The 27,647-nt window shown below is 37.3% G+C and overlaps 1 protein-coding gene across 1 annotated transcript in view; it reads right to left on the bottom strand.

The window, feature by feature from the left end:
* The window catches only part of LOC144059289 (A disintegrin and metalloproteinase with thrombospondin motifs 2-like), a 117,157-nt gene that overhangs the window by 45,622 nt on the left and 43,888 nt on the right, over positions 1-27,647 (bottom strand). The window contains exon 3 of the mRNA XM_077578269.1: positions 21,193-21,364. Coding sequence (XP_077434395.1) covers positions 21,193-21,364 — 172 coding nt within the window. The remainder of the gene's footprint in view (positions 1-21,192; positions 21,365-27,647) is intronic.

Genomic DNA, 27,647 nt, shown 5'->3' on the forward strand with positions numbered 1-27,647 from the left:
GTGTGCATGCGTGTGTGTGCGTGTCCACACACATATGAAAGCGTGCTTGCTCATAATGTGTGGGCCAAGTATTTGTTCAGTCTGTCATTGGTGCATTACACAGCGAAATCACTCCAAGAGGATTACTGACGCAGCATTACGGCGGTAAAATTAAATCGGGTTGAAGTGAGAGAATGTTCAAGGTTATTATATTATGATGAAACAATTGTCAGCGTGTCTGACTGCCAGCGTTTTTGATGAACGCTGTGTAGATAATACGAGCAGACATGCGTGCATGGAAACAAACGATGGAAATGGTCTCGCTAGTAGAAACAGCAGCACCGTGCAGGTGCCAGCTCACTTAAGCCATACGTGAGGTGTAAGAGTCTCAGCTATCTTAAACGAGATTAGTACTGGACAACACACGCATATCAAAAGGCCAGCAGTAAATACGAGTAGACGTTAGTGTTTGTTTGGTTGTAATGGAGAACGTGTCGTCGCCTGCTAACTCTTTGACTGCCAAAAATGTTAAATAACGTTTAGTAAAATCCTATGGAGGAGTGCCAAAGACGTTAAAATACGTTGTTTTTTTTCAAAACAGAGGTGAAACTAACCATTTTCTATTGTTGATTACTGAAAAACGGAATAAGGTAGAAACAACCTTTTTTTTCTGCCGAAAGATGAGAGTCCAATCTTTCATTTGGTAGTATGTGTGTTTCCATAGTCCAAACAAAGAATTTTCTGTGGACCTTGAAAGATCAGTCAAAAATGCTTAAATCGGCTGGCACCCACGGCATCCCTTTTCTGAAAACGTCTGGCAGTCAAAGAGTTAAGAATAGGAACAGCGAGCCAGGAAAAGGGAGAGACGAGGAGGTTGCAGTCGGAAAGGGAAGTGATGCTCTGTGTGTCCTTTACAAATGATGAGTCCGCAAATGACACTACCAAGGAAAGGCACACACAATTGCCAAAAGCTAATGTGAATGTATTGTAAGTTCCCAAGTGAATGGGAACGTACCTGTACATTTTATAACAGGTAGAATAGAAGGTATGGGGAAGGTTACCAGTTGGAAGTTTTTTTTTTTTAAAAAAAGCGGAATTCCGCGAATTAGCGGAAAAATCACATCCCTGTTTTAAGGAAGTGGAAAGGGAGGCTTTCTGAAGCAGACCCTGGAATGCACTTAAAATTTGGCTAAAATACTTATCCAAAATTTTGGCTGTGATGGCGTTTCACCTCTGAAATTGTGTACTTCTTAAACATTTTATTGCCCGGTTTCAGTTGCCACTTTATGTAATATGGGAAAAATGTAGGCGAATCGATGTCTTCTGCCGTTGCAAAGAGGGATTGTAGCACGGATATAGAAGGCTTGACCAATTTGAATAAATTATTTATGACCAAAATGGAAAATGGACGAGGAGTTTGTTGCCTGAATACCCCCAAGAAGCCCTTGATCGAGACATCGAAACTCCCCCAACCGCTCAGGGTTTCTCCATAATTGAGATGACCCCCTCACTCTCACGCCTTCACCATGTCACTACATGCCTTTCAACTAGGCATAGCATCAGATTCTGATGGTCTGATAATTGAGCCAAAATATTACGGCATCACCGTACTGCAAATAATGCTCTAAAATGTACTATTTTGAAATGGTTAGGTAAATAAAAACAACTATTATTCAAATTTTTTTTATTTTTTTCTGGAGAGCTCAGTATTATTCATACGGTAATTTTACCGATTTGACATGTCATCATCATTGCTCTCTCTTTTATTATTATTTTTTAATTTTTTATTTTTTTAGTAGTTCATTGTGTATGCACATGACTCCGACAGATAACATCTTCTGCTATAACAAAGACGTTTGTGGTATGCTCTAATATGAGTTACTTTTCATTTGGTCATGATACAATTATTTGTTCATGAAATTTGAACTCTTCAACATTATTTATGTGTTAACTTAGTAATCACATTAGTTAGATATGATGATATTCTCAGTGATAGTTTTTAAAAGCAAAGGCAGTCCAATGTTTTTGAATGTGACTGATTTTGAGTTGAATGAAACTGCCATTTTATATGGGATAGTTCAATATACATTGAAAATTTATGCTGTTGTTTTGTCTATTTCTTTGTCATGTGAGTGCATTGAAAGTACTTAAAAACACGGAAAACCCATGAGCTCCGGCTAAATTTTCAGATAATTTCACTTTGGTCAAATCACATCCCTGTTAAAAGCAGCATGTCATTACAGTAATTTTTAGTTTTAGTTTTATTGTACAGCATTAAACTTTTAACATCGCAATTTTAATTCTACTTGCATAATTTTTTTTGGAAGAAATGGTCTAAAATGTACGGAAGCGTATTGCATTCATTTAAAAAAAAAAAGTCCGGTTTTTCTGACAAATTTTTTGGGGGAGTTTTATTTTTTTCAGTTTAAAAAATATATATTTTCCTCTGTTTTTCTGAATATTTTTTTCCCTGTTTTTCTGAATATTTTTTTAAGGGGTTTTCCCTCAGAGATTAGAGAACTAATCACAATACAGTATACACATTCATTCCTTTATTGAGAGCCAGTACGTAAACATGACCATCTTATTGCATATGCGTATGCGGGAAAGTGTCCGCTTCCACTATTAGCGAGTCTGCATCTGCAACAAGTCACTTGGAGTTCAGAGGTAAAAAAAATAAAAAATACGAAAAACAGTTGGTGTTCTGTTTTTTGGAATATATATATTTTTGGGTAAAAAAAAAAGTTTTTTCAGTTTTTTAAAATACATTTGTTGTGTTTTTTTTGGAATAATTATTTCCCCCTGTTTTTCTGAATACCCCCCCCCCCCCCCAAGTATTTTTTCCTCTTCTTTTTCTGGAGAAAAAAAATTCAGTCTGTTTTTCTGAATATTTTTTGACAGAAAAAAATATTCAGCAAAACAGAAAAAAATATTCAGAAAAACAGAAAATAAAATTAAAAATACTCCAAAAAAAAAAGTTCCCCCCGAAAAATTGTCAGAAAAACAGGAGTTTTGTTTTTGTTCAAGTGAATGCAATACGCTTTTGTAAAAATGCTAATAAATTGGAGACCAATATACTGCAGATGATAGAGGAGGAAAATAAATAGTTTTCCCCACTCCACAGCCACCACTCACACATTCGTCGTTGCTGTCACCGTGGCGACTGTTCGCCTGACTACAGGTGATGAAAATCACCTTATTAGCGCTGTGCTAATGTCTGCTTTGAACGCATAGGACACTCCAACCGCCAAGGTTTTAATTGGCTTCTACTATTAATATTTCATTCTTTAAGTACAGCTCATCACCTTTCCCTTCACTGACTGCGACCCCTTTGGCTGCTCTCCTCCACTGTCGGACTGCGAATGTAAATTGACCAAATTCATTTTACGGATTTTTGTCATGTGTTATGCACTGTGGTGAGTTGCTGTCATCAACGTACGGTTCATCTTTTTCATACCCCACTTTATCACAGATTTGAAGCGATTTTTTTTTATTTTTAACATCTGTTTTTATTTACTATATGTACTGTACCGGCAAATCAAAATTCAGAAGAGCCTCAACTAAACTCTAGTAATGGTAAGGGACCAATAGATAAGAGCAGAGCGAATAGATGTCTGTGGCTAATGTTGTATACTCTGTTTAAATGTGTTGCTGCTCTGTGTATGTTAAAGCAGTAGATGTTTTCGGGTTTATAATAAACATAAAATCTATACAAATTCCCGTTAACCCTTCTATGGGGTTTTGCATTGCACTGTAGAACTATCATTATATTGTTTGTTTCCTTAAAATCAGTGCTCTTCAATTATGTTGTGTTATGGACTTCCTAGAAAGAAGAAAACATTTTTTCCCGCACCCCCCCAACTCTCAGCCTCGACTATTGATAGCATCATTTGTGTATGCGGTTATTACACTGTATTCTTATTGATATTAAAGACAACAAAAAAGAAATAAATGCAGAACGACTGACAACAAAGAAAATCTTTTTTTTTTTATTATGTCACAAAAAAAACTTGATGTTTGCCTAATATGGATGGATGGATCAATTTGCGTGGGTGGATAGATAGATAGATAGATAGATAGATAGATAGATAGATAGATAGATAGATAGATAGATAGATAGATAGATAGATAGATGGATAGATAGATAGTACCACTGCCATCTACTGGAGTGGATGCGCAATTACACTTTATTCTGGTATGTCAAATAGAATGACACACATCCCCCACTGGCATGATCGTAAAATGATTTTATACTATAGTCTCCTATTTTTGAGAATGGACATAGGCACTCGTAAAAAATTTAAAAGTGTGTTTTGCTTAGTTGAATCTGTCTAAAGCATTTTGGGGTCTGGAACATGTCCCTGTGATAAATGGGGGTTTCAATGCAGATGCAAATGAGCCTGCTAATAGATTCACATAGACCTGATCATTTCTCGCAAGCCACCATAATGATGCAAGTTGATAAACAGAGAGCAAGATTTTGACATTTTGTCTTGACACCAATATGTCAGCCGAATTCCCCCGTGTATACTTTTTGGGCTGACTAATGAATCAATTCAGAGGCTGCGTTCGGAAAGTGAGCAATGTTTGCAAATAAACAAGAAAAAAAAGTTTTGTATTTTGAGTGTGAGGGAGTTATATAACAGCAGTGGAGACAATTTAGATGTCAAATCGAAAGTTTAAACTTTGTGGACAGAAAAGAAAGTGTCAAAAGTAGGATGTGGATAAAGCAAAAAAACAACAACAAAATTAAAAGAAGGGATGTGGAATCATTACACAAGAGTCGTACAAATGTCACTCAGGAATACTTTTGCACAAACACACACAGACGCACACCTGTCAGCCCCGAGGCTACCTCCAGGACGAACAGGTGATGGTACTGAAGGAAGAAGTGGGAGGATTTCATGCGACATCCTGCTGTACTTCCACTAAGAAGACCTCATTAAGTGAACCGCGCAAAGCATCGCGGTGCCACACTGTGTGATTCGCACAATAAGCGACACGATAGAGCAAAGGCTTCTCACATCTAAACCAACTCTCCCAGAAACTTAAGTTTCTAACCTCGCTTCTGAATATCGCTCTTATTGAGAACAAATGGACTTCTAATAGTGTCCACGTTAACCTTCTTTGAATAATTAGGTAGAATTAATGCTGCTTTAGCCATATTAGACTTAGCAGCTAGGATAGGAATTTGGCTTATAACCTATTTCTATGTTGCAATGCATTCCACACCTAGTTTGATGCCTACCAGACTTTTCCATCACAAAAACAAACAACACAAAAACTGTTTAGAAGTAAAATCGTTTACATACTTGCAGAGCTTTTTTAAATTTTTTTTCTTTTTTTTTTTCTGGCGAGCTCTTGTTCGTTCGGTAATTTTACCGATTTGACATATCATCATCATTGCTCTCTCTCTTTTTCTTTTATTTAATTTTTTTTTTTTTTGCAGAGCTTTTAAGCCACTTAATATACCAGCCTGGTTGAAAGTGGTAGACAGGTATGATTTTAGCATTTTTAAACAACAGAAACATTAGCTTAAAATAAAATATAGCGTAGCTATTAGCCAAACATGCTTCATTTGTCTTCTCGTGAAAAGCAAAGCCAGAGCTTTCTGTTGTAGCTACTTTATGTCGGTAGCTCAGCAAACAGTGCCAAATGTATGGACATGTTCGTGTCCTGCGCTGCAGTAAACACAGCAAAAGCTAAGTGCAGTGTGAACAGGACTTAACAAAGAATAAGCTCATTTAATTTTATTAATTCAATTTTTTTATTCATATAACACATGACCAGATTTTCAGATCAGGAAAAAAAATCTTTAATTCTTGTAGTATGCACATTGAACTTTGAAGTCTCGGTTTTATCGTACTGAAAGTCTTTGTTTGAGGAATAGGTCTGAAAGTAATAGTAGAGAGTTTTGAGCATAGAATTAGCAAACACACAAGAGATATATAACCACATGGTATTTATGCTAATCGCATGTTGACACCAAGCACACTACAATGAAAAGAAAAATAAACAAATAATTTAGGCAACAAGACTCAGATGAGTTTCTGTGACCTGGATAATATTCAAAAATGTTCAGAGGGGGTAATGTGCTCGGGGAACAGGATTGAGTAAAAACCCAGGAACATGGTTAAACTGTAAACAAAAAAAATCTGAAATTATCTAAGTTACCATATTTCAGTGAGTATAAGGAATGGCACCATGGGCTTTAGGTGAACTGATGAATACACACACGCACACAAGCACATGCACATGCTCACCCACATACAAAAAAAACAAACAAATATATATATATAAATATATATGTGTGTGTATATGTATATATATGTATATATATTAAAAAAACAAAAAGAAACATTTTAATTTATTATTATTATTATTTTATTTATTTTTTTAAAAAGGAGAGCAATGATGATGTCAAATCGAATGAACAATACTGAGCTCTCCTGGAAAAAAAAAAAAAGGAATGGCACCATCTGTCAACATAATATTACTTCTTAAAAAAATAATAATAATTCAACCGTGACTGTTGTGTTGTAATGAAAATCTAAGGGGATGTAAAAATAACGTGACAACGTTTGAGGTGACTCCCCCTGACAGTCTCATGGGCCGAGTTGTCATTCCTCATCCTTCAGAGGTGATCTTAGCTTTCCCTTAATTCAAATGAGGTCATGTTCAGATATTTAGAATTCTAATAACTTGTCTTGTTCCACCAATTTCAAACCCTCTGCCATGAAATAATCATTTAAAAAAAACATTGTCTGATTTAAACACACACGCATACAATGTGTCCCCACAGTGTATCCTGATTAACAAGACGGTTCATCCGCATCCTCAGGCGTGGGCCAATCAGGCACGAGGACACAAATCTCTCCCCGCTGCAGATGCTGAAGGCCACCGGCCACTATTTATTGGCAATCTCAGCACTAACTACCCAGACAGAGAGAGCAACACGCTTGCCACGGGCAGACACCAACATTGTGTCTTTCTCTGTGTGTGAGACTTCCTCATTGGCTACATGTTTGCTTCTTGATTCTTTCAACAAGAAATAAACACCAGTATGATGACATATAGGAAAACACAAAAGAAACAGAAATACATTGGGATATCCTACTAGTTGAAATTGTGTGTGTGTGTTCTGATGCCTGCCTGTATGTGTGCGTGTCAACAGAGTGCAGGAACGAAAGCCACAAACTTGCTTGCAAGCTTGCAAATGTCACACTAAATCTGATACCAACAAATTAGTTTTTATTACGTCTGAAATGATTAGTAGCAGCTACTGCACAAGAGCAGCTGCCACTGTGTCGACTAATATAATTGGTCAAACACGGTTGGATTCAACATCGTATAACAATATTAAATATTAGGTTGCCTTGACCCAGCAAAGGTCTTATTTTTATTTCCTTTCTCATTTCTTCAAATAATAGGTTACAAAACAATCCGCTTCAATCTTGTTGGAATTTTGGGGAACTGTTCAATAGCTTTGTGTAACTCTATAAAATGAATACAGAGATTTGTTTTTTAATACCTTAAACAAGTTGGAAAATAATTCCTGGAAAATGTGCAAAGTAGATATAGACTGATGACAATTATTAGCAGTCAAGGAGGCCGATAATTGACATTTGGAGCCGTTATTCATTTGCAGTAAAAAATAAATAAATAAATAAAAAAGTGGGGGAGGGGATATTTTAAAATAGAAATTCCAATCTTTACTTATTGATCAAGGTTTTAAAAATTAAAAAAAATAATAATAATAATAATTTTATTAAATATTAGACCATATACATCCTTTTACATTTCTAGCAAAATGTTCAGGGAGCTAAATGGAAACTTCAACAAGTAAATACCATAGCTCGCTATACACTAAATATATTTTTCCAAAATTTAATATACCTGAAATCTTAAACATTTCTTTGCTTTAATGTCGAACAAAAACAAAAGGTTCAGAAGGTTCCAAAGGTCAACATCATCTCTTATAAAGTTAACAAAAAAAATGTAAATCTCTGAAATTAAAATGGTTTTAAATTTACCTGATTTCTAGAAAAGGCCCATACCAATATTCTCAAAATGCCCAATAATCGGTCCGGTCTATCCATAAGTGCAAAGACTACAACCCTACTTTAGAGCGCCTCATCGTCCGCCATGAGTGCATACACATGTGCACTATTGCTGTAGATGACCACGACACTTTGTTAGCAAGTCCCCCAAAACACTTTTCAATTAGTGTGAAAACACAAACCCAACTAAGTGGCTCAAAGAAGGGCAGGAGGAAAAAAGGACAAGGTCCATCCATGTCATGTGAAAAGTGAGTTGGAGGCGATTGTGGAAGATCAGGAGATGCTGACACGATGACACCAAGCCAGAACTTTGTCAGCTGAATTCATTTTGACTTCTGAGTGATAAGAGGAAAGAGCAGGAACGAGTGGGATCACAGAGGTAACATTCTGTAGGTACTATGCCAAGGAAGTCGACTAACTTTTCTCTAGCATCAGCAAAATTTGTACTTTGACTGTGCACAGTGGAGGATGTACCCCCTACCCCCCCCTGTCATCCCTGCAGGGATGGCACTTATGTTGGGAAAGGTGTTTCTACACATGCTGCTGTTGTGTCAAAGCATCACATAAAATAAAATAAAAACACATACAAGGTGGCGTGATTGCGACCTCAGCTGCAGAAAACACCTTGACATAAGAACAAAATGTTTTCACTACAATTGAGTCAATTTCACACTTATTTTAAGTGTTTATGAGTTATACAAAGTCACTTTGTTTTTTTTGCTTCTCCCTGCAGAGGAATGAAAGTAATCCTGATTGGATTCATTTTGCTTTTGATGTGCGGATTAGATAATCAGCATTGCGCTCACATGAACGACACTAACTTGCATTATTTATGCATAACAGTTTGAGTAAATTTTTTTTTTATATATATATATGTATACATTTCAACCTTTTCTTCTTTGTTTTGTTTTTAACTAGCCATTTTTAATAAAAATATACAAATATATATATATATTAATATATATATATATATATATATTAGTATATTTTTATATACAAATAAATATATATATATTTGTATATTTTTTATTAAAAATGGCTAGTTAAAAACAAAACAAAGAAGAAAAGGTTGAAAGTGGGCAGAGTGAGAAAGGAGGGTTTCAAAAAAATACACCACTAAAATAAACAACACAATTTCTCTTCAAAACACTAAGATTTCATTTTAGAATCAAAAACTGTTTCTTCCACTTTGTCCTCTGTGTCAACGTCCAACTTATGAACATTAATGATGCTCAAGAAACTGTTAGAAAAATGGTCTGCTTTTCTACAGTTTGTTTTACTTTGTTTCTGTTCAGTGCAGCAATCGACGTTAAGGACACACTCACTGTATACCGCCAATAACGTCAATTGACATCAACTATGTTTTTGTTTGTTTTCTCAATGGGCAGTGCAACAGCGTCTTGGGCAGCACTGCCTTGTCATTGGGGTTGTAAAATCCCAAAACACCCACTAACTATGGCCAGCAGATGGCAGCATTGTATCTCTTTTCAATGGGCTCCCGGGTATCAAATTACTTGACAACATGGTGGATCTTAGGAAATAGAACGTTTTCAAGGATGACGTGAATGATCAAAGCCTTTGTCACATTAAATCGAACTCACAGCGACACTAAACAAAAAATATTAGTGTCAAAGTCACTGTAGTGCAGAAAATGTATCTTTTTACAAAAAGCTTGTTTTCTCCTCTTTTTTTTTTCATTTTCGCTTGATGTCACTGAAATGACCTATTTTCAAATGGTGATTACTAAAGAATGGATTAAGTTAGAAACATACTTTTTTTCTAATAAAAGAATGGAATCCAATCTTTTATATGGTATCCACCATGTTTATGTAGTCATAGCGCACAATATTCTGTTTGCCTTGAAAGATGAGTGAAAATGCTCAAAATTGGCTGGCACTGTAAGGGTTGTTTTTTGGATAACGTGTGGCAGTAAAATAGATAAGCATATTTATCGAGACATTTTTTATATTTTCTCTTTCTGATTTTTAATCTTAGACAATAAAAATCTTTGTTTTAAAATTCGGACAAAAAGTTCAGGGAGCACTAAGGGTCAGCAGTATGTCAAAGTTGACAATTAAATAGCTTATTGTTTTCTAAAGTCAATAAAAAATTCAAAATAACTTACCTTAGTTTTAATTTCAAACAAAAAAGAAGGTGCAGAGAGTTCCCAGGGTCAGCAGCATCTCATAATGTTAACTGAACATTTAATTAGATAGTTCCCTGAAGTTAACACACAGTTTTAAATTGATCTACTAAAAAAAAAAAGAGAGGCTAATGCCGATATTTGTCAAATTGCTGACTATCGACGCCGATAATCAGCTCAGCCGATAATCGCTCTATACCTAATTATGTCACAGGTTTTCAAAACTACTAAAAAAAATTAAACAATAAAAAATGACTTGAATGATTTCAGTGTGTTTCATAAAAAAAAATTAAAGGAATATCCAAATGGCCCTTGCATCCTTATATTTTTGTATATTTGGCCTTCAAATGATAACGTGGACATGCCTACTCTATAGTCAAAGTCAATCCGCAACAGGCTCCACAAACACGGACGGACAGATATAATGCACTTAGTACAAAAAGACCAACAATTCCATTGAATTTCGGGGGAAAGAAAAAAAAACCTCTTTACTCAAATAGGTATAACACTCACACATAGAGCACCAGTGGATGACACACAGCTGTAACGGCAATAAATGTACTTGGGGCCTCTCGAGCAATGAAAGCCTCATTCACATGAGAAGCTCCATTAAGTCGAGAATCATCTGCTTCTCGAACGCACGTCAACATTACAAGCTACATGCTGCTTCAGCAAGCGCACCGGCGTGTTGCACCCCCCACACAGGTAATCTCTGTTCAGGCTTCATTTCCCATTCAGGTTAAACAAGGCTGTGATTGAGTAAATGTAAACCATTGTATCCAGACATCATTTACGAGAAATGTCAAATTTCCTTTCAGCTAGCATCGATGAAGACACATCCTCGATTACTCCCACACTTCTCTGAGGAGTGCCAGATTTAACACAGCGTGTATGTTCTTGTGAGTGTGTGTGTGTGTGTGTGTCGTTGACGGTGGTGGGAGGAAGGAAGTCACACGCCATCTCATCATCCATGAGCTCCTGTCCCCTGGGTTGCCCATTACATAACAGATCCTAACACAGAACACTGACCACCCTGGGGGAGGCCCGCCGCACGTAACCGTCGTCACACAGCACACAACCTGCCGCTCCCCGCTAACCCCGCGTGCACGGAAACAGTACTGGAAATGGCATTTTGGCATATTGACATACTGTAATTAGAGTTAAATTGGGATAATGAACCTTATTTAATCCCGTCACTCAAATTGAATAATTAATAATAATAATAATTTTGGCGGTTAGTTGCATACATACAAATACATATATCAAGCTAACAGTTGCTAATCAAAAATATCAAGGATATGCAAATATACCTACACACCAAGATCATATACGAGGCAGCAGTACTAATGTTTCCAGACCTGTGCCTGACATCGTGTAGCGCTTAAGATGATGTTTGATAACTGTGCACTGATTTTATTATTTAAGAGGTGTCACGTTGAAGTCCGAAATCAGGACCCAAACGCAGACAAGACACAGGAGTCTTTAGATACAAAAATAGAAAGTAACAAAAGAGAAAAGGGCTGGATTCAGATGGCCTTGAAGAAAACACTTGACGGAGAAACGTCAAAATCATACAAAACCCTAACCCTATTTTAAAACCCTAGATTGAAACACCAACCCTAATTTGAAAAACTAGTTTGAAACCCTAACCCTAATGTACAACTCTAGTTTGAAACCCTAACCCTAAAGTAAAACCCTAATTTGAAACCCTAGTTTGAAACCCTAATCCTATTTGGAAACCCTAGTTTGAAACCCTAACCCTAATGTAAAACCCTAGTTTGAAACCCTAACCCTAATGTAAAACCCTAGTTTGAAACCCCAACCCTAAAGTAAAATCCTAATTTGAAACCCTAACCCTAAAGTAAAATCCTAGTTTGAAACCCTAATCCTATTTGGAAACCCTAATATAAAACCCTAATGTAAAACCCTAGGGTTTCAAACTAGGGTTTTACATTAGGGTTAGGGTTTCAAATTAGGGTTAGGGTTTCAAACTAGGGTTTTACTTTAGGGTTAGGGTTTCAAACTAGGGTTTCAATTTAGGGTTAGGGTTTCAAACTAGGGTTTTACTTTAGGGTTTGGGTTTCAAACTAGGGTTTCAAATTAGGGTTGGGGTTTTAAACTAGGGTTTTACATTAGGATTAGGGTTTCAAACTAGGGTTTTACTTTAGGATTAGGGTTTCAAATTAGGGTCGGGGTATAAAACTAGGGTTACATTCGCGTTAGGGTTTCAAACTACGTTTTCAAATTAGGTTTGGGGTTTCAAACTAGGGTTTTAAATTAGGGTTAGGGTTTCAAACTAGGGTTTTACATTAGGGTTTCAAACTAGGGTTTTACATTAGGGTTAGGGTTTCAAACTAGGGTTTCAAATTAAGTTTGGGGTTTCAAACTAGGGTTTTACATTAGGGTTAGGGTTTCAAACTAGGGTTTCAAATTAGGGTTAGGGTTTCAAACTAGGGTTTCAAATTAGGTTTGGGGTTTCAAACTAGGGTTTTACATTAGGCTTAGGGTTTAAAACTAGGGTTTTATATTAAGGTAAGGGTTTCAAACTAGGGTTTCAAATTAGGGTTGGGGTTTCAAACTAGGGTTTTAAATTAGGGTTTTAAACTAGGGTTTCAAACTAGGGTTTTACTTTAGGGTTAGGTAGTTTGAAACCCTAACCCTAAAGTAAAACCCTAGTTTGAAACCCTAACCCTAATGTAAAATCCTAGTTCGAAACCCTAACCCTAATTTGAAACCCTAGTTTGAAACCCTAACCCTAATGTGACTTGTCGCCCACTCTCTCATTGACAGACGCAAACCCACACAAAAACAATGCGTGTGTGGGGGGTCGCGCACGAGCGGCGGTCCGTTAGTTCCGCCCTGTTATTATGTGCGCAATCAAGCTCGGTTTAAAGGTGGCAACAGCAGTAGGAGCACGCTGAGTTACGTTATGGAAGGCCTGCTGGGGGAGCCTCCAAACAGGTGAGCAGCCGGGGAGGGAAGAATTACACACACGGGCAAATCTACACCGCTGGACACATGAGCGCCATCAGTCAGTTGTTAAACAAGCGAGAAACAAAAAAAAAGTGTGCGTTCACACATACAAACAAGACACACACACATATGCTGCGTGTGATAATAAGCCAGTCGTGCTCTCCGGGGATCACGCCAGCGGCCACTGAGAGGGAGGAGGGAAGAAGCAGCTGGCAGCAGAAAATACTTCCCCTCACCGCGCAGTAATTTCCTGCCGGAGGCGATTGCGCTTGTGGACAAGGAGAGGATTTTAGCACACGTGTACGTAGGGATGGGTGATTAATCAATTGAATTGATATGTCCCCCCATCCCCAAATATATATATTTTTTTTTTTTATCACATTCTCACAGCACAAATTAACTAACACCCATGGTACATGCATTTATTATCATTGCATTCATTATAATTAATAAAAATTGTATATTATTATAAAATATTTAGGCCTATTTAGTAATAAACAATGTAAATTGAAATGCATCCACATGTTGGCGAATGGTACATTAAACACCAAAGGCGGTGCAATTGCACTTTATAGTCAATGTACAGTAGTTCGCACCGGCGGGCACAGATGTGTGCGGTGCGGTGCGGATAACGCATTCGTAGGCTATTTGGAGCGGGACACGGTGCAACGCACTTAAAATCGGCACATTCACATATTCACCAACGTTTAAAAATAAATAAATACATTTCTTCGGACCAGCCAATCGGCTTTGGGAACGGACTGCAAAGTGCACACACGGCGTCCTGTACAGTATAGTGGTAAGTGTTTACGTGTTTGAAACTGTTGATAGCAATAGTGCTAACTTTAGCTAAAGTATTATAAGTGAAAAAGTGGAAGCGTTCAAGGGGCTCCCATCAAAGAAAAAAAAAGGAAGGTGCTGCAGGAGAAAGAGTGGCTCACCTCTAGTCTAGCGCTCTCTTTTTCGACCCGCTGAAATGCTGGACAATACTGTAGTTTACCAAGCGACGCCCCTCTCCTTCTCCGGTGTGCACAATATTCTTTCGTCTTGAATTTTATTTTGGCCAAAAATGCATATTTTTGCCATTTTCAGCCAAAAATTTGCGCTGGCCTATTATCCCTAAAAATGTTAAATCACAAAAAATTATGAATAAACAATGTCACTTAATTTCCGTACTAGTATAATGGAGACCACTAAGAATCTTTCAGTTTATGTTGATTATGGCGGCACCATGTGGACACAAGTGGTAATGTTATGCCTGAAGGAAGACCACATTTCCCATGAGGACAACCGCATTGCATCTTTTTTGACCTCACGACAGCGAGTGAAATCCGGGCCAATGTTGATCCTTGGCTGTCCTTTTATCCGGGTAGCTTCCCTTTTCCTTTTTTCTTTTTCATCTCCTCAGGCAAAACCTTTCAGTTGTTTTGCAACTTCTACCAGGAAAGCAGTAATTGTGCGTCGACATTCAAATTGACTTCCATCTTTGTAACGAATGGGGGAAAAGGGAAGTCACGTATGCCATAAAGCAGTCAGCACATTTGTAGTTTTTTTTTTTTATGTGGCAGTGTTTCTACCATCCTACCATTACACTAGTTTTAAGTTGATGTTTCATCAGAAGAGTTATGAAAATATTTTATTGAGGTTGAAAAGTTCCTTAGTGAAACTTATATATATATATATATAATTATTATTATTATTATTATTATTATTTTACTTTTGCATGCGCAGGTCAGCACCCCGTGACAATATGGGTAAACGTACGTATACGTTTTTAGTATTTAGCCTGAAAGTACTTTTGAATGTATTTGTAAATAAGTTTAAACATTTGCCATTCAAAAATGTTTACTCCACATTGGCAGTTCCATGCTTCCCTAAAAATAAATACATAAAGTGCAAAATGTTTATAATTATTACAAAACGTTGTATCCAGATCTGCAAGAAAGTCCGTGGTTTTTGTTGTGGAAATTGTTCTGTTATTTATTATGTTTTGCAGATAACAAACATGCAAAACCATAACCTCCTTGAAATGATTTGCGCTTACCAGAGTCAATAAAGCTCTGAGTACTGCATTTTATTGTATTTACATTTCTCACAGAGTGGCCTGTGTCTGAATATTTGAAGTGATGAACATTATTTAAACCTCTTTTATTGAAAAGGCTAAATCCCATATTGAATCATGCTTGGTTAAGGCTATAAAGTTTAGACTGGGGAAAAATGCTTTGGATCTTCACTGTTAAAAAAAAAAGGAAAAAGAAAAGAAAAGCTCAGGCTCACACATGCAAAAGGACACGGAGTGCATGCACTATACATAGTGATGGAATGTTCCTCTAAAACCTCTTATTTTAGAGCCCAAAACAGCAGCCTGACAATGCACTGGACAGACGGCTCCTGATTTTAATCACACAGACGGCCAACACATGCACGTTTGGATGAGTTCCATGTGGAAGTACTTTAGAGCCTTGACCTCAACCCCATATAACATAATAGAGACAAGTTATGCATTTTTTTTTACAATTTAAAACCGTCCCCAGGTGTCTTTTAACAACATGTACGAGGCACATCCAACTAGGCCAATGGCGGGCCCTGCTTACCTAAAATGACAACCATTCTTCCTGACGCATTCCCAGCTGTGATTTGACTGTTTCCTCTTCTGGCGGCCGGCTGTTTGCTTCTACTAGCAGAAGTAGAGCTCAGAATGTGGAAAACCGAGTGAGCGCCCAAGACAAAGAAAGCATTTCTATGGCGCATGGACACATGGGCAAACACAAACATCACCAACCGCCTGACCAACAACTTGAGCGATCGTTTATCAAACGCTAATCTGTGAAGCGCAGAAAACGCAACAGTTTAGCTATTACCTTGTTGACAACCAAGCTAGACATTATCATTAGACGCTAATGTAAGTAGCATGTTAGCTAATGTTAATCTGTCCCAACACTGCACCTCTACTTCATTTTGGATTTGGCCTGCTAACGCTTCAGATGGCGCATCAAAGTGGTTCTTTGGTTGTTTAATTTCACACGTGATGTGTGGGCAGCAACTCCAGACACACAACTATTTGTAATGCAAACATTAACTCATTCACTGCCATTGACGGCAATAGACGTCAAAAATTAATTTGAAAATTGATATTAGTTTAACATTTTTTTTCCATTTTTGATAACAAGAGGGTTTTTTTGTACATTTAGAGCAGATATAAAATTTGTGATTAATCGTGAGTTAATTAGTATGCGATTAATTACGATTACAAATTTTAATCGCCCGATGCCCCTTATTTTTAATAATCTTTTCTTTTAATTTTTTTTAAATATATATATTAAAATTAGATATATATATATATATATATATATATATATATATATATATATATATATATAATTTTATTTATTTTTTAATAATCTTTTATTTATTTTTTTAAGAAAAGATTATTAAAATGTATGGGCGTCAGGCGATGACTTTACTAGTTAACTCACAATTAATCACAAATTTTGTCTGTTTTAATAAAATAAAAAACAATTCTAGGTTTTCATACCCTTGTTAACAAAAGTGGGAAAAAAATGTTAAACTAATAGAAATAGTTGAAATTAATTTTTGACGTCTATAGCCATAACCATATTGTGGCCACTTTAAAGTCCCTGTAAGCCATTGTAGCACTCATCCATAAATAGAATAGTAGCATAGACTTATTTTAAAGCCCCTTGGCTAGCTTTAGCGTAAGAACTTATTTAAAAGCCCCTTAGCTAGCCATAGTGTAAGAACCTCATGAAGTAACTGAGCATAGAAAATGATGCTAGTTTGACACATGAGGTAGAGCGCTATTAAGTAAAGAAGGTCAAAGGTTGGATTCCCGAAGCGACTGTGCCAAAATGACCTTGAGGACGTAGCTATACCGCTAATTGCTCCTGATGAACCGGTTGGCTGTGTGAGGCAGCTTTCATCATCCGCCTAATGTGTATGTGTGTGTGTCTGCGTGCTATTTAAATACACTTCACTCCATTGTAGTGCAAAGTGGATACGTTGCAAAGTGTCGTGTCACGCGTCGCTCGCCTCTTAAACACGACGCAGCAAGAGGAGCTTTTTTTTTTTTCGAGTGGGGCACCCATCATCCTCTGTGGAAGTCAAATACTGAACAGCAGCGAAGAGCCCCCTGGTTGACCCCGCCTCTAACCTCCTCTCAGGAGCAATGTCAGGGATGCACACATGTACAGGCAGATACCGGACAGTAACATTCAGCCCTGCAACAATCTCCACGGCTGCCTGGGATCTTTCATTCACACCAGCTAAAAGCAACACTGCCACTAAAATGATGTCAACAAAAGAAAAGCATACAGAAATATAAAATATATATATAGCCCAAGTCTAAAAAAAAAAATCACAGGAGATGTCAGCCAGCATTATCGCAAGTCATAATGTGTGAGGGTTTTTTCTCTTTCTTGGTGTTGTTGTGACACTCATTTCAAAAGAAGATGCAGCCTCACGGAGAGGTATTAAGAGAAGAAGTCAAGTGAAGCGTCAGCAAGAGACTCGAGTGTCACCAGATGTGTCGACACTTCATTTACTGAAGCTAATGTAGTGTTTAATTGGTATACTGTACTGTTAACTACTGTTATGTTACCTTCTTGTGGCCGTTCATATTTATTAAGTAAATTGTACTGTATAGATGCTGGTAGGGCAAACTTGGAATACATTATTTCTATGAGAAAAATATTTCTTATGTACAGTAAATGAATGGCTACGATCTTCTTATCTTAAAATAAAATTAAAAGAAATTCTCGGAATATAGTACTATATTATATAGCAGTTTGCATTACATCTGATGAAATTAGAGAGAAATCTATTTTCTGTCAATTAGTTGTACTTTTTGAAATAATAAATGTGTGATCTAACAGGAACATCTTGAATATCTCGATATTAAGTTACATGGGTCACCGACATTGGACTCCGTGAGAAGCCCGTGGGCCTGTTCTAAATATAGCTCACCAATAATGTGATGTCCTTTTTAGAAGTGAAGTGATAATTTGAAAATGTAAATATTTGCAGAGTTATAAAAAAAAAAAAGTGTTTTATATTGATATTGATCTGTTTCCTACAAGTCCTTAAATCATTATTGAAAACATTGGTGAACTTTTTTTTCCTTTTTTTTTTTTTTTTTTTGCATGTGCCAAAGATATTTTAATGGTTTCTGGGTAATTTCAGGCTTAGCCAGAAAATGACATCCGTTTCTTTGAAGTGAATCAAATTTTTGAGATATTGATATTTTTGACAAATAATTGATTTGATGATTTTCTTTCTTATTGCTGATATTGCCTTATTTGATGGGTTTTTTTTTTTTGGCTTGATTTTCACATGAAACTTGATTCATGATGATTCATATGATTGATTTGGGGATTTTTTTTTTTTTTAAATTTTGGGGAGGTATGTGTGTGATTCCACATGGGAATTCAAGGCAAAGCGCTGGATGACCCCAGCTGCAATCCTGCAATGGAATGCTTACAAATACATGTTGACACTTGGCTGCACTAGCAACAGATATGCACACACTTGAGTACAAGCAACAAACTAAGCAAAGCGTGATGAGTTTTGTCTGAGGCCAAAGGTGGGAAGTCAGGTTGAGCCCTGTGGACATAACGAGAGATCAAAACACAACTGCAAAGCAAAAGTCAAATTATAAGGAACAAATTGAACAATGGTTCGCCACCTGACCGGCCCAAAATGGCAAACCTTTATTTTTTATCAGTGTGGCAATTCATCGACAAATGCCATCTGAATGATAACTCCTCTTTCCTCCTAGGACATCGATTCACACCTCCTCAGTTCATGGTTCAAGGAACTGATCAATCCCGGTTCCCTCTTCATCTCGCCTTGCTAAATATAACCCCCTTCCCTTTCATCTTTAGCCAGGAAATGAGTCTGGCATTCAATAACTGGCTGAGAATTACACAGACTTTAGAGAAGGAGATCTCCAGAAATGATTGATTGTTTATCAATTAATTTGCTAATGCCCGTGACTGATCCATGGGGAGGGATGAAAGACAATACGGGGTAATAAGAGTAGAGAGTTTTAAACAGAGGAGAGGAATGTAAATAGCTTGATAATGATTTCTACATTGACATGACAGTGAGCGGATGTAACGGATAAACTTGCACTCTAGAATAGTAGAGAGATCCAAACGCCTGCTTGTCTGCAACATTTTAAGCCAGACAGCTACAGAACCCTCGCCGCACACACGCGCGCGCGCACACACACATGCACAAGCGAGGGCCTGCTTTATCCCACGCTATCGATCCACACCCACTCTTCATTAGTAAGAAGGATGCAAAGGCAACAGGAACAGTGGGATGTTGGGAAATTGTATGTGTGTGTGTGTGTGTACATGCATGATCAAAGAAGCCATGTGGTTACACCCTTCCCGTGTGTGTGTGTGTGTGTGTGAGGGTGTGTTCAGGTGTCAGCAGCATCTGGGAGCAGATCAGTATTACTCCACTGCAGTGTGTCCTCGCTGGGTGTTCCTATGGAAACTCTCTCCTTCGTCTGTGTATTATTAGACATTGGAGTGTCATATGCTCCGAGTAGGAAGACACAGCCTTTGCGAAAATCCTCATTAGAAATCTCATCTCGATTCCAGCACACATTTTTGTTGTTTTTAATATTAGTTTGCAATGTTGTTTGGCGACAAGAGGTGTTTCTAATATTAGGAACTTCTCATGTAGCTTGCAAGGCTTGAAATGAATTTATTGAAGGAGAAACTTCCTTTTTCTTTTTTTTTTTGCAGGTTAATCCCAGGTGCCTGAAGCAAATATTTTATTAAACAATACAAATATGACAATATTTAATAAGTGAGAATTTTTTTATTTTAATTTTCATATAATCAACAGTTTTAATGTATTAAATTCAAATTGTTTATAGAAGCAAACTGTATTTTCTTGTCCAGAAGCAAAGCTAAATTGATTTTAAAAACACAAAACGACCTGAGATAATAATTCAAAACTCAGGACCCTATTGTGAAAACAAACAAATAAATATTGATAAATAAATATTTATACCAATGGTAAGGTAAACTGACTAAAACACTTTTAACTCGGCCACTGTCCATTTTTCGATTAAATTCACCGAGTAGAATTTCTCTTCACAGTCCAGACGTATTCATTTTCCTGCTATTTTATTGTGGAAAGTTGACGTTTGTTAAAAGTGTACTCAATCACCTAAACTCTTAATTCCGGTGTGAATCTCAGGTTATTTTAGAAATTAGCATGGCTTGTAACTTCGGTACAGAGGCGACGATTACTGTCAGGTTTGAGTACAGAAAAGAAGAGTGACTCCTCTTTCTACTCTGACAGAAACAAAACAAAACGTTTGAACATCAGGTGACCGGTGGTTGTGTTGTTACTTTGGCTGCTAAATGCTATCTTGGTTGACAGTTCAACAGCTGTTGACAATAAAGATACCAGATAAACTAACTTCTTCACTCCCCATTTTCCACACCCGCTCCTTTTGGACTTGATTCAATGATATTGTCCAACATCATTTTTTATTTCACCACGTAAAGTAAGAGAAGCAACTTCACAACGTAGCCCCATGAGTAGCTAGCCGAACGTCTAGCTAGCTGTCGCTAGCAAACTCCGACTACCCGCAGGATGTGTCATGAGAGACACACATGCACCCAGCCAAGCAAAATAATGTTGGACCATCTCCTCTTGATTCTCACTTTTGCTATTCAATGTGTTTTAATGAAGCGCTAGATGCTAATTTCTCACTAATTTTTCAACACATTGCAAACAGAAATATGTTGTACCATTCTGGGCTCACTCCCTGAGTCCTACTTTGATGCTCACTCCAAATAATATCATCTATGATGTTGTTAAAATGACTCGAAAGGACTTGAAACTCAAAGTGTACGACTTGTGAATTGCTTGAGACTTGTCAGTCTTGACTCGGGACTTGAAGGCAAAGACTTAAGACTTACTTGCGACTTGCAAAGCAATGACTTACTCCCACCTCTAGTACACAGTATGCACACACTGTGAGCGACTGACCTCTGGAGTGGGAGTCTCCCGCTGTGCTGTCGATGGGCGCCTTCTTTACGGCTGAAGAGCGATAAACGATGTGCGTTCTTCCTCCTCCTCCCTCCTCCCTCTCAATCACTCCCTCGCCTCTTTCCGCTGGCTCGATGAAGTACTCGTCTTGCTCCGTCCTGATCATACCAGCCTAAAAAAAAAAAAACACATGAAGAGATACATTTCAAAAATATAAAGATATTTTGAAAGGGGAAGCCTTAAAAAATAATAATGTGCTTCACAATAATATGTTCTATGTAGCCTCACTAGTCTAAACATAATTTTATGATTAATTTTGCATTTGTGGAATATAAGTAAAGCAGCAGAGTCCAGACGTTTTTATTCATCTCAGCGGGCGGCCATTTTGCCACTTGTCGACTGAAAATGACACGACAGGTGCTTAGGGCTCAAGTAACAACCAATAATAGCTCAGCTTGCGAAAGTCACATGACCAAACTCAGAAAACAGCCGATTGGTCCTTACCGGTGCCCTAAGCAACTACGATGTCATTTTCTGTCGACAGCAAGTGACAAAATGGCTGCCACCTGAGATGGATAAAAAAGAGGGAATTTTGCTGCTTAATTCATATTCTGCAAACACAATATTTAAGTTAACATTTTAATGTTGACTTCCTTTTAATAAAGACAAATAGCAAATGCAAAATATTAAACACAATGTAAAAAAATTAACTGTTTTTTAAACTATTATTCAGCCACAATTCTCTCACACACATAATATAGTAATTGTGTGTTGGTGTGTGCCTTTAAGGGGTGTGGCTTAATGAGTGAATCTGTAGTCAATTGCTTTAGGGTTAGGTTAAGCAGTTTACCATATGGTTAGCTCAGTGTTAGCATCTACTCCATGCTGTTTGTGTGTGTTTTAATTTTTGTGCGCTTCACATCGCCGACTTTCAAGCGGTGGCATATCTGAAGCTTAACCAATCAAAATCCAAAATTAAGTGCCACTAGGAATTATTAATAAAAATGTCATGGTGTATAAAGTGTATTTTCCTTTCAAACAGCAAAACTCCACATTTTGTTGCTGTCTAACAAAAAAACCTACATATGCCGCAGAATCATAAACAACCTTCATGACCACACCGGCATCATTTTCCCGCTATGTTTAAATGCCAAATCTCAGCAGCTAATTGGCTGATGTGACCAAAAAATGAGCACTCACACAGGGCACATTTGCCCTCCCGTGGATGATGTGTGATCATGACTGCGAGTAACACGGAAGTAGATTTGAGTGGGAAAGTGGGTGTGCTGTTGTTTGTTGAGTCTCTCGTGTTGTGTAGCAGCTGCTTTCGGTGACAGTGTGACCGACATGACAAAAAGGTGACATTGCAGCCCGTTGCAACATTGATTTGCTACACGGACACACAATGAGCTGACTTTATGACTATTATGGATCATAGATCAGATTTTTTTTTTTCATTACAGTGTGATATTGAGATACAAGTTGAATTTGTAAACAAAATGAATGGAAATGGCATTCATCCGCTCCCCAAAAAAACTTCCAAAAATATTGTAATGTGTATTTTAATGAGGAAAAATAACAATGAATAATTTATTACGAGAGATTAAACATCATATTTACACACCAGCCTGCTGTCGTGAAGACCGCAAAGCTCATTTTATTGACCATTTAATTTTTTTTTTTTTTTTTTGTGGGAGAGCTCAGTATTGTTCATTCGGTAATTTTACCGATTTGACATGTCATCATCATTGCTCTCTTTTTTTAAATTCATTTTTATTTTGTATGTGTATGTGCGTGTGTGTGTGTGTGAGTGCGTGTGTGTGTGTATGCATTAGTTCACCTAAAACCTATTAAAAATCCCATACCGTTCACCTAAACAGAATACTCGTGTCGTGAGGTTGTGAGGTTGTCAGGAGACCCGAGGAAGGATCAAAGAAAGGAAAGTGAAATCCAGCATTTCAATCAGTGACACATTCAAGTCAGAAATCTTTTGAGGAGGAAGCAGCAGTGATGCCGAGTGAGACCCCCGCAAAGGCCAGAGTGACATCTGATGTGTGAAATGGCCATATCGGGAGACGAGACTGTGTCGCTGCCAGCTCGGACCGACGCTTCCTGTCAGGTCATTCGGCACATCTGTCTTACCAACACTCACACAAGCACACACTGACTGCGAGCAAACTCAAACTGACTTGCTAAGACTGGGATGGAGACCGAAGGAAGATGAACCCAATTTATAGAATCATACACACACATATGCTGAAAATTACACACGGTCAAATTGTACATTTTCTCTGATTGCATGTGTCTAGGACAATTGTTAATCGCCAAGGCAACATACTGCAGGAGATGAGAGTCATGAGGGAAAAGGCACAATGACAACGCTTTGGAGTGGAAATTTGTTTAAGAAAGGGAGCCAAAAATAAACAGGAGCAGAAAAACATCATTATTAGGACTTTTGCTTACAGTTCGAGCGCCGAAAGTTTCAGATATTGCACGAGAACATGTCATGAAAAGATCGTTTAGCGATTTCAATGACAAGGTGAGCAATAGTGTCATTCTTGTGTCTATAAAATAAAACTCCAAAGTAGTCACCGGTACCAATACCAAGAACCGAAACTGCCAAAATTAATAAATAAACTGTCAACAGGATTTGTGGCTTGAGTCGGCGTGACAGTGGACAAGATAGTCGTCCAATGCTGGAGCTCTTGCTCACTCGACCAATGAAAGGCAGTTTGCAATGGCGGAGTCCAACCCAAGACACGCTTAGGACCGCACCCTCATTTAAATAACATTTTGTCCTGGCAGAGCGTCTGCACCATGAAATAAATAAATGTGACAGTTTTTTGTTTATTGATTGATATTTAATTATATTTATATATTTATTTTTGTATTTAATTTTATTTTTTGAATCTCGTTTTTTGTTTTTGTATTTATTTTTTACTTTTAATATATTTATTTATGGATGTATATATATATATATATATATATATATATATGAAGATTTTGTTTTTATTTCCATTTATATTTATGTATTTGTATTTAATTGCTGAATTATAATTTTTAAATCCGTTTTTATTTTCACTTTTATTAATTTTTTTATTCATGTATTTATTTTTAATTTTGACAGTTTTGGTCCTCCATACGAAACCACTAGTACTTTTGACACGTAAAATGTCCAAATAAAAACAATGACAGATCATTTATGCATAGCATTTTTCATCGAAATTGCATGAAATAAATGACAATTTTCTATTTTTGTCATTTCTAATTACTAGTTCATGATTGTAAAACAGCCACAAGAACTCTTGAAATAATATAAACCTTGAAATAAGGCCGGGTATTGCCTCAATAGGTATCAGTACATGCACATCGTTTCGCCGACCATTAAAACCTTATTACATCAAGGAAGTGAAAAGGAATTATTTCTTTTTTTTTACAGAAAATGCTTAAAATAATAGGCTCTCTTGATTATGGCATACAAATTACAAATGAAAACGAGTGCTTCTTGAATGAGTCTTAAGGAGCAAAGAGACACAAAATATAACCAATCATCCAATTTCACCTGAGTGCTCTGAAAAATATTACTTACTTACTCCAAAAAATGTATTTTTGTTGATCAATCTATGCACGCGATGTAAAGTGACAGACAGAACAATGAAATGCTAAACGTGCCGAAAGCTTCCATGCATAAAAAAAATGTCGAATGTATTTCCTGTATTTTATTTCGTTTTTTTTACCCTCTAAGGTAAAATACCTAACCCAACCTACAAGTATTGTAGGTATAGGCATACAAACCCTTTGTATGGAAACTTAAGGCCCGCTCTATACTGACAATAATGAAAAAAATACTTTGATTTAAATGTGAAATTAGCATTAACGAGGTCAATTTTAGTTAGACATTTTGAACAGGTAGGAAGTCAGTCTTATGACTAAGTACTGTGGAATAAATTATTTGATTGATACATGCAGGCTCGATAAACAATTGAAATGTATTACTTACATGAGAATGTACTCAAGTCACCTTATATAATAATTACAATTTATGACACTCTGTGTGAAATCCTACTCAAATTTTGTAAAAGGAGCCTCACTTTCACTTGCCACCGTTCTTTTCCCCATCCCGTCTTTCTCTTTATAAGCCCGAGGCTCTGGTGGCAAAACCACATCAACTAGCCATTGACCTGTCATCTCGCTCGCTCGCTCCCTCCCTCGCTCCCGTTTCATCCCGGCATCTCCCCAAAGCCGTGGTGCGGCATTCCGATCGGAGCTGATGGATCTTAGATGGTGCATGCGTTGCCGCTCCGGAATACCAAGCAGTGCAGAGAGAAGAGTTGTGTCAAAAAAAAAAAAAAAAAAAAAAGATGATACGTGGGACAGGGACGTCGTCGGATCGATCACAACTAGAGCAGTGGTGGGGTGGGGGGGCGGGGGCGTCGGTGGGGGTCATCATGTGAGCGGGCATGTCCTTTGAAAAGTCGAAGTCAACACAGCTTCAAAGCGTCGCCGCACAAATCCACAATGAACATCTTCTCCTGGTGCGACTCCAGGGGATTACTTGGTCCGGAGAGCTGAGCATGTACTGTGAGTACCAACACCAGCTGCTTTATTGAAAGAGCCACTTGACTGTTGTGGCAACAAAAAGCTGGAACATTAAATATAAGTGGATGCCAGAGGGTACCTCCACTGCGCACAAAGAGAGGGCAGTTTGTTCAAATCATCTACTGATGAAGAATGCCAATGTTGGCGCAATTGTTAAATGTGCACGTTATTTGTGAGTGCCACTGAGACAAAAGGGCTCATTTTCACTTAATCTACACAATTCTGTCAGTGATTGCACCTTCGTGAGATTTGTTTTCATCCGCCTTTAGAAGACTTTAACTCATTCGCTGCCATTGACGGCTATTGACGTCAAAAATTCATTTGAACTATTTCTATTAGTTTAAAAAAAAATACACTTTTGTTAACATTTTTATTGTACATTTAGAACAGACATAAAAATGTATGATTAATCGCGAGTTAACTATTGAAGTCATGCGATTACAGACGCTCCCCTACTTACGAACATTCGAGTTACGAACAACGGTACATACGAACATGTCTGCGCGCATGTCAAAAAATGTTTGGAAAGAGATGCTGTAAGTTAGATTTTGTATTGCGTACCTTTTTCCGAGTACTGTAGTGCTTCTTTCGGCCGCTAATACCGACGCTTGGCGCTGTGAGAGCTCACCCAGCATTGGAGGCTCAGCAACGTGTCGAGGAGGAGGAAGAAGAAGAAACGCCTGTCGCTCATAGATAAAGCCATCGCACTCTTCGAGCAGCAAGACCCAAATATTGAACGTTGCACAAAGGTTGCAAATCAATTGAATGATGCCATACAGTGCTACCGCATCATTTATGATGAAAAAATAAGAAAACTGTGCAATCGTAGTTAGATCGCTTCTTTCGGCCAGTTTCTAGTAAATCCTCCAAGGAAGTTACTCATCAACCCTCATCTTCTTCTCCTCGACCCTCAACTTCTTCCTACATTGAAGTTACGGAGGAGGAAGTAACTTTTGAAGCCCATTCCAGCGACGACGAAGAACCTCTCATGATATAAAATCCTCCTCTTCCTCCTCCTCCATCAAATCCTTAAGCATCGAGTACATCTTCCAAAAGTAAGTTAAACTTCATTTTATTTATCTTATTACGTACGTGTACATACTGTGTGTGTCTCTCGCTCTCTCTCTCTAACATACGTAGTACAGTACTGTACGTATTCTCTTTAAACATCAATTATAATACAAAATATAGCACTGAAGCAACTTACGAACAAATTCACCTTACGAACGATCGCTCGGAACGTCACTCGTTCGTAAGTTGGGGAGCGTCTGTAATTACAATAAAAAAATAATAATCGCCTGACGCGATTAAAGAAAAGAAAAGATTATTAAAAATTAAGAGTGTCAGGCGATTACATTTTCTAATCGTAATGAATTGCATGTTCTTCACGAGTTAAATCACGATTTATCACAAATTTTATATCTGTTCCAAATGTACAATAAAAAATTCTAGGTTTTCATACTCTTGTTAACAAAAATGGAAAAAAATGTTTTTTTTATTATTATACACTTTTTAATTGTAATCAATCACATGACTTAACTAGTTAACTAATGATTAATCTGTTCTAAATTTACAATATTTTTTTCCCTAGGTTTTCATACTCTTTTTAGCAAAAGTATATATATTTTTTAAACTAATAGAAATAGTTCAAATGAATTTTTGACGTCTATAACCGTCAATGGCAGTGAATGAGTTAATACTGTGAGAAGTATTGCATTAGTGAGCAATGCTTGATCAAGTCTGTACGCTGCTACGTTTAAAGGTGTCTCGATTCAATATTGATATCGTATCAGATCGATATTGGTATTGGACAATACTCTAGGCCCCAATATCGGTATCGTATCAGAAATGAAAAA

The sequence above is a fragment of the Vanacampus margaritifer genome, chromosome 10, assembly GCF_051991255.1.
Source record: "Vanacampus margaritifer isolate UIUO_Vmar chromosome 10, RoL_Vmar_1.0, whole genome shotgun sequence".
NCBI lineage: Eukaryota > Metazoa > Chordata > Actinopteri > Syngnathiformes > Syngnathidae > Vanacampus > Vanacampus margaritifer.